Below are 7,479 nucleotides of genomic sequence, written 5' to 3'. Positions count from 1 at the left end.
TCAGGAGGATTCTCCCAGAGTTACATATCTTAAGGAGGCGAACTCAATCAAAAGGATTAGGATGTTGGTGGCATGGCTTGTCTGGAATAAAAAACGATACTGAGGATCAGTTAAGATGAAGAGGTGGCCTAAATATGAAGCACGCTTCAGCCCAGATCACACCAAGGAGGAGCCCCCTCATCCAAGCTGTCTGTGGAAGGGCCTCACTTCTGTGAGAAGTGAACCACGACTGTTAGAGGTCACACATAAATAATGTTTTTAAATGTTATATATATATTATAGAGGTGAAGCTGACGGACAATGACACTAAATTAAACGAGCAAATCAAAGCAGATTTCAGAGATGATAAAAAGAGAATGCAGACTGAAAATAAATGATCATGGAAATGACTGAAGATGATTTGAGACGAGCACAGAGCTGCCTAGCTTAGCACAAAAACTGGAATCAACATGTCACCACGTTTTTGTTTCTACACTTGTTGACACGTCATGTGATAATAAATTGGAATCTCTCTATAAATACAAGCAGAATCTGGTAAAGAAAGGTTAAAATTCTAACGTCTGGGCTTTAAATGATGATATTATGAGAGGAGTTCTGGTTGCTGAGGGTCATTTGCTCTAGAATATTTCCTCAGTTTCTCCATTACATTTTTTTCTCTGAACTCACTCTTTAATCTGCTGCCATGTTGAAAAGGTTAAACAGAAGCTTTTGTTGACATTTAGGGAACACACTTTTGAGAAACTGGCTAGCTAGCAGCTTCCTCCCACTTCCAGTCGTTGTGCAAAGCTAGGCTACACATGTCCTTTCTGTGGGTGTCCGCATGCCACGACCACATTACACATGAAGGACTGGTGCAACAGAAGAGGTGACGGCGGCGTTTTTTGTGTGAAGTAAGAAGAAGAAAAGTGTTTCTACCGCTCGACGCCTGAGGGCAAACTCCAGCTTCTGCAGTTGGCTAGCAAGGATGGCCTATTAGCACGCTAGCCATGCAAGTGTTAATGCAGACGCAGCAGACACCAGAGGGCAGCACTGTGCAGGAACAACCACAAGGTGAGGGTTAGTCGCTACGAGTCCAGCTGTTAGCGCCGCTGTCTGGAGGACGCTACAATATCAAAAAGCTCATAAAGTTTCTGAGGTTAGAAGATAAATCTGAGCCATATTTCCCATCATGATGTTAGAAAAAGAAAAAGAACTTCAAACACAGTCCACTAAAAGCAGGAGGAGGGGCAGTGCTAACCCACCACAGAGGTCCATGAGGACTCAGCTGGTGATTGGATGAACCATCTCAGTCAAACTTCAACCACTAAGACCCCGTTCACACTTCTGTAAATAATCTGGCTAGAGCTAGAGATTCAGGCCTTATCCAGATCTAGCTGGAAAGTTTTTTTCCTCATTTGGATTGATTTCAATCTGGCCAGTTCTAGCCGGATTTGCTGAAATCTGGCTCTGGTCTGAACCAAATGTGACAAGCAAATCCCACTAAACGCGTACAACGCATGCAAAAGGCGCAGATGTGTTGGCAGCGTCACATTCCACCAAAACTCCATATACAGACAAGAGGGGGGGGGGGGGGGTACGAGCGAAGTTGAGGAGGGCGGAAGGCGATCGCTTGGTCTAATCCAGATCCAATCCCACTTTAGCTGGATCGACTTTCCTCAGTCTGAACGGGGTCTTTAGATCAAAGTCACTGCTGAGAATGTTTGAAAGCTAGCTAATAGCAGTTAGCATGTCTGTAGAGGACTGCCGTTATTTATTTCATTTATTTATGAAACAACAGTCGCTGGTAAAACAAACTCCCAGCAGGAATCTGATATCGGTCAGAACCACCTCTGACAAATGGAACTTTGATCACAAATTTTCTCACAAATTTCGATGGGAAAACAGGGCACAGAGGGGAACAGCAGGAGACTACAGAGGGTCCTGAAGAGCCGTTAGCTTTGATCAGCCTCAGACAGACACTGTTAACGTTACCTGTCCTGTAATCTTTAGACATTTCATCCTTAGCCTGGTTGCATTAACTCATCGGTGGAACAGGTGTGTACCACAGGAATTTCAATATAAAACACACTGAAGATGATAAACAGAGATTTTACTGAACAGAGTCGTACCTTCTCTCTCGAAGTTTTTCAATGTATTCGAACTTTGGGGTGAGAGCTCCGTTAGAGGTGATGACAGCCTGGAAAGAAAAGAGAAAACCAGTGAATGAAGCCTTTGAGCTTCGCCACAGAAACACGTCCTCCTCCTCACCAGAGGCTCATGGGTAGTGTAGTATTTATAGGAGTCATAAGTAACAGTAATGGATTGTGGATTGTGGATTGCACCAGAATTAGCCCTCCAAACAACCCTCCTGGGTTCTGTTTTTACAGTGTCTGTTCTGTGATAAATGAGGTCATATCAGCTTAAATAAATACTCACGTCTCTGACTTGTGGGCTGAACTCCTCTTCTTCCAGCGGTCTGGTGGCATCTGAAGGCAGCTGGTGATGAAAGAACACCCCAAAAAATTAACCATAAACTAGAAGAGCACAGTGCTGTCAGGGTGAACAAGCTGCGACACCTATCAAACACGTTCTGACCCAGGAGTACTCGGAGTGAACCCGACACAGCTGTAAAGTGTTGAGCCCGTTTTCCGTGACGACACACACACACACGCACACAAAACCAGCCACACAGAAGCCGACACGTTCTGTCAGTCAAGACTCTGAGCACATAACTCCCGCCGCAGCTCTCCTCCACCGCAGCCAGCCTTACCTAACGCTGCCACATCTTACCATCTCCCACATGTAGGGGAAGAGGCGGTCTCCAAAGTACTCTGTGGCTTCGATGGGCAGCTGAGCGGGGAGATTATCGATGGAGCACATGAGGATCCCGTGTCCCTCCACGCTGTCAGGACAACAGATAAAACACTGCTTAGTGAGAGGTGCAGACAGGACAATGTCATGGCAACCAAACCAACCGTGTCCAACATAGATCGGCACCTTACCTGTCGTGGTCGATATGTTGGTCAGCGTCGTACATACAGAAAGGCTTATCGATGGTGGTGCACTCGTTCATGAACTCGATGGAGCCCCCGGTGTCTGCAGATATGTCACAGATGGCCATCAGCCTGCACAGAGAGAGAGAGAGAGAGGTGATAGGGGGAGAGGAGAGAGAGAGGGGAGGGGGGGGAGAGAGGAGAGAGCGATAGGGGAGAGGTCAGTGGTCATAATCCGAGCAGGAAGGGTTAACAAAGAACCACCACTTTTAATTTAACCCCTCTGGGTTTATTATAATCATCTGGTGACGTGTGGGGTGTGCAGAGTAACTAGAATAATATGATCACTTCTATGCTTGTATAGTAAAACATCACATGAAGCAGTCACACTACACCCAGTTGCCTAGCAACGCCTATTGTACAGAAGTATTTTTAATGACAGTATATGAGTACGGTAGGTGAAGCTGGACCGTTGTGTCTGTACCTCCTGGAACACCTCGCTGTTTATTGAGTAATAAAAAAGTGTTTGTATAACTCATAAAACAGCACAGGCTGTCCTCCCCTCAGCTGATCTGTGGTGCGTTCAAAGGTCTGCAGCTGTGTGGGGAGTTCTGAGAACTTCAGCTCCAGGGTGATGCTGCACTCTTTGACTGTTGGAGGATGACTTCATGACTTCATCACCGAGCCATGTGTGCGGTCACTGTCAACACAGAGGAAACGGAGAGAATTCTGGGTATGTTGGTGTGTCGCTACTCTGCAGAGGTCTTACTTGTGAGGAAGACCCGGTGATCCCTCGTCTGAAGACAAGACTCTGTACGGCCTCATGAGCTTCTGGGCGTCCAGCCGTCGGAGGAGCCGAGGGGTGTGAGGCTCCCAGTAAATACCGTTAATCAGACAGGTCGTGTAGGGCGCCACCTGCAGGTAGGGTGACACCACAGATGAGGCACGCGGCTTTGAAACAGCCTGAGCACATGTTTACTGCTGCCGACTGAAATAGAGGACGAGGCCTCCGAGTGACTGACAGGAGCAGGTGGGGTGAGGAGTGCTGTGGCGAGGGATTAGTGACGGGGGAGAAGGGGGAGAAAGGGGGTGTTGCACTCACGCTGGTCCTGAAGTGTGAGGTGTACAGCTCCGGGTGGTTTTCATACTCCATCGGGTCATAGATCCCGTCAGTCTTCCTCACCAGGTGGTGATGTCGGCTCAGAACGGTGGCGTACACTTTGGTCATGTCTGACAGGAAAAACAACAACAACACAACAACAACATGCTGTAGACAACTGAAACTGTCCAACTTTTTACACACAGACGTCACCAGTACCTCCTGTTTCAGAGACGTCCTTGAGCTCATGAGGCTCCACATACTCAACAGGAAGCTCGTTGATGATGTCTTGGGCTCCCTGCAGGAAAGAAGAAAATAAAAACATAAAGATGCTGATTCTGTGTGTTTTGAGCTCTGACTTACTGTTTTTTTATTTCACCTTGGAGACGTTTCCTGTTCCGGTGAAGCAGAACGTGACCGGGCCGATGGATTTGGGCAGAGCCCCATTGAAATCTCATACCCACAATCCCTCACTGCCTGGATGGCCTGGCTGACGTTCCGTAGTTATGAGCCATGCCGATGTGCTGTGAAGCAGCAGGGACAGCAAACGGTTTAAAAAGTCAAAAGACACAAGAAAGTGTGCGCTTCTCAGAACTGGAACTGGAACTAGTGTTAGTTTGGATAATATATTTTTAATCTCTCACCATGAAGGGAGTGTGGTGACCCAGAGCCAGGAAGCGCAGCCCCAGCCCGTGCAAAATGTTAATCATTCCTGCAAAAAAACAGGATTCATTCATCATTATTACAGAAACACACACAGACACGTAGAGTCTTCCTGATAGAAACTGTAACATGTCAAAGCTTCGGTCCTGATGATCCTGATGATCAAACAAACCTGATGGTGCTCATACCTGCCACACCGGCCCACTGACCGAACGCTACGATCCGGAAGCCGTTAGCGTCGACCATCTTCTCGTAGTCGATGAGTCGAACGTCCTGAAAAAGCAGAAAGAGGGAAGAACAGAGAATAAAATTCTGCCTGTGCCCGAGCAGCTTTTATCTTCGTTATATGGTGCTGTTCAGGATCACCTTCTTCAGCAGGTCGTCCAGCAGCCCCATGTTGGCCTCCTGAGCTTTGATGGTGTGAGAGAAAAAAGCGTACGTCTTCCTAGGGATGACCTTCTCCTCCGGCGGCCTCTTCCACTCCGATAATCAGCGACGCCTCTGAAATGTCCCTCCTGGATGACGGCTCCGGCCTTCAGTAGTAGCTGAAAGAGAAGCCCCGGCCCGATCAGAGCGCTGCCCTTTAAACATCACTCTCTGTGTGTGATGGGACACCGAGGAGGGGACCATCGCTGCCTCACCTTCTCGTGGATGGCTCTGGCGGTTGGACGGCTGCACCAGGACCTTGACGCCGGCGTGCGTCAGCTCTCTGACATGGCGCGGGGCGAGCGGCGCCCTCCTCTCCCAGGGGTTGACATCCTCCCTGCGAATGGCCATGACCGCCCTGTGGTGGTCGTAGCGCCGCTGGCCCACGAGGCAGCTGGGCGTCCTCTTCTGACGGAGGACTCTGAACATGGCTGCACCTCCACCTGCTTCAGGAGACAGACTGCTGACCAGTGACCACGCTGCGTTTAATCAGAGAGCAGCGACACGTCAGTCAGAGGGCGGGGCAAAGAGTGGCGATGCATCAGTCAGGGGGCGGAGCAAAGAGCAGCATGCTACTGGGCAGAGATGCAAAGCAACAAAGACAGACTGCTGTACTTAAGCCCGATCTGTAATTTACGGGAGTATTATTCTTACTCCACTACAGTTTGATGAGTTGAGTACTTTTACTCTGATACATTTTTGTCATTACTCGGAGCACAGACACAGACTTTCCAAGCTGTGCAGCTCCGGTACTCCTTAAACTCCATGCATGTACTTTTACTTTTAATACTCGAGTACATTTTAAAGACGACAGAATACTTTTAATACTTATGTAAAAAACAATATGGACTACTTTAATACTTCTACTCGAGTATGATGGTAGAGTATCTGTACTTTTACTCAGGTCTGGGTCTCTGGTACTTTTTACATCTCTGCAGAGAGCTGCTGGCGAGCGGGTGGCGGTTACAGACCGACCATCACACAGAGGACTGACTAAAACAACACAACAGCACACAGACACACTCATTCACACACAATTCACATATTCACCTCCTCACTGTCTAATTAACAGAAACCCATATCCACACATTCACTCCCCATAGCAGGACATTAAAGGCCAATATTCACATCTTTTTTATTGACAGGTGGAGTGAGAGGTGTGTGTGTGTGTGTGTGTGGATCTCTGTCGTCATGCTAACACTCTACACAGAGGCCCTGTGTGTGTTTTGTGGTTGTGTCGTCACTCAAGAAGTGTGAGTCCTCCTGGGCAGAGGTTTCATCTGTCTACAGAGTTTATGAGAAGCTAATCAGTGCTCATTCAGACATCAGCCTTCCCCTGACCTCCCTGAGGGACCGCCATCCTCAGGTTGAAAACCACTTGTTGCAGTCTGCAGTAAACCAGAACTCTTCCAACTACATCTGAGACTATTAGAACTCCAAACATGGCACCACTACCAAACATGCAGGCACACTTCAGCCGTTTTCAAACTTAGCTAACACTCAAATTAGCTTAAACTCCACCGGAGCTTTGTGTTTGTTTGCAGCTAGCAGTCAGCGACTCGTAGCTTTAACCTACACCGTGAGCATATGGACCATTTCCGGGTTCTGACACGTAAACTTCCAGTCAATAATTAATGTATCGATACCGTTCTGATCAATACCAGGCTGCACGCGAAGCAGCTGCTGATTCGGACCCACCTTTACCGACAGCTTCGTGTTCAGCACGCCGACTCCAGGCGAGGAAACGTGGGAACGGTTCACGGACACACCGGAGAGTCACGCAGAGGTGAGCTCGAGCCCCACTCACACGCGCACAGAGGCGGCTAATCTGCTTCCGGTCAGAGTTTCAAAATAAAACTGGGATCACAACTTTTTTTTTTATTAAGTTTTATAAATATACAAATAACTCATGAGTTTTACGTAATTAACGTAAACATAATATTAATATAATATAATATAATATAATATAATATAATATATATAATATAATAATATAAAAGTGGTCTGTTTAACTTTCATTCTTTTACGTGGACATCATTCTAAACTAACTTCTAAAATAACTTATAATGATTTGAATATCTTTTATTGTTCTAACCAGACTTCTCCTGGAAGTGTTTGTGGGAATAAACAGCCTGTTTGGGATTTTTGTAAGCTGGTTTATTGAATAAATATTTAATTTAAATATGAATTAGGCTTACAGTGACTTAAGCTCAATGTCAACAACCTGCATAAAGATACTATTTTATATGTTTCTATTTCTTCATCCTTATATTTAAGTCCGATAATTCCTTTCAAGCAGCTATCGTGTTGTCTTTTACT

At 46.7% G+C, this 7,479-nt stretch overlaps 1 protein-coding gene across 1 annotated transcript; it reads right to left on the bottom strand.

The window, feature by feature from the left end:
* Window positions 1-6: 6 nt before the first annotated feature.
* On the bottom strand, window positions 7-6,982 carry aass (aminoadipate-semialdehyde synthase). Its single transcript, XM_028431735.1, is given in 19 exon segments — window positions 7-1,029; window positions 2,109-2,176; window positions 2,416-2,475; window positions 2,770-2,881; window positions 2,982-3,104; window positions 3,742-3,887; window positions 4,075-4,202; window positions 4,291-4,369; window positions 4,451-4,509; window positions 4,512-4,571; window positions 4,574-4,595; window positions 4,716-4,783; window positions 4,923-5,007; window positions 5,101-5,211; window positions 5,213-5,245; window positions 5,247-5,279; window positions 5,376-5,393; window positions 5,395-5,639; window positions 6,859-6,982. Coding segments are annotated over 18 exon segments (1,434 nt in total). The 5' UTR covers window positions 5,590-5,639; window positions 6,859-6,982; the 3' UTR covers window positions 7-995.
* Between the last annotated feature and the right edge of the window lie 497 nt (window positions 6,983-7,479).

Source organism: Parambassis ranga, chromosome 19, assembly GCF_900634625.1.
Source record: "Parambassis ranga chromosome 19, fParRan2.1, whole genome shotgun sequence".
NCBI lineage: Eukaryota > Metazoa > Chordata > Actinopteri > Ambassidae > Parambassis > Parambassis ranga.
The sequence above is the reverse complement of the archived record's forward strand: the minus strand, read 5'-3'. Positions and strand labels throughout refer to the sequence as shown.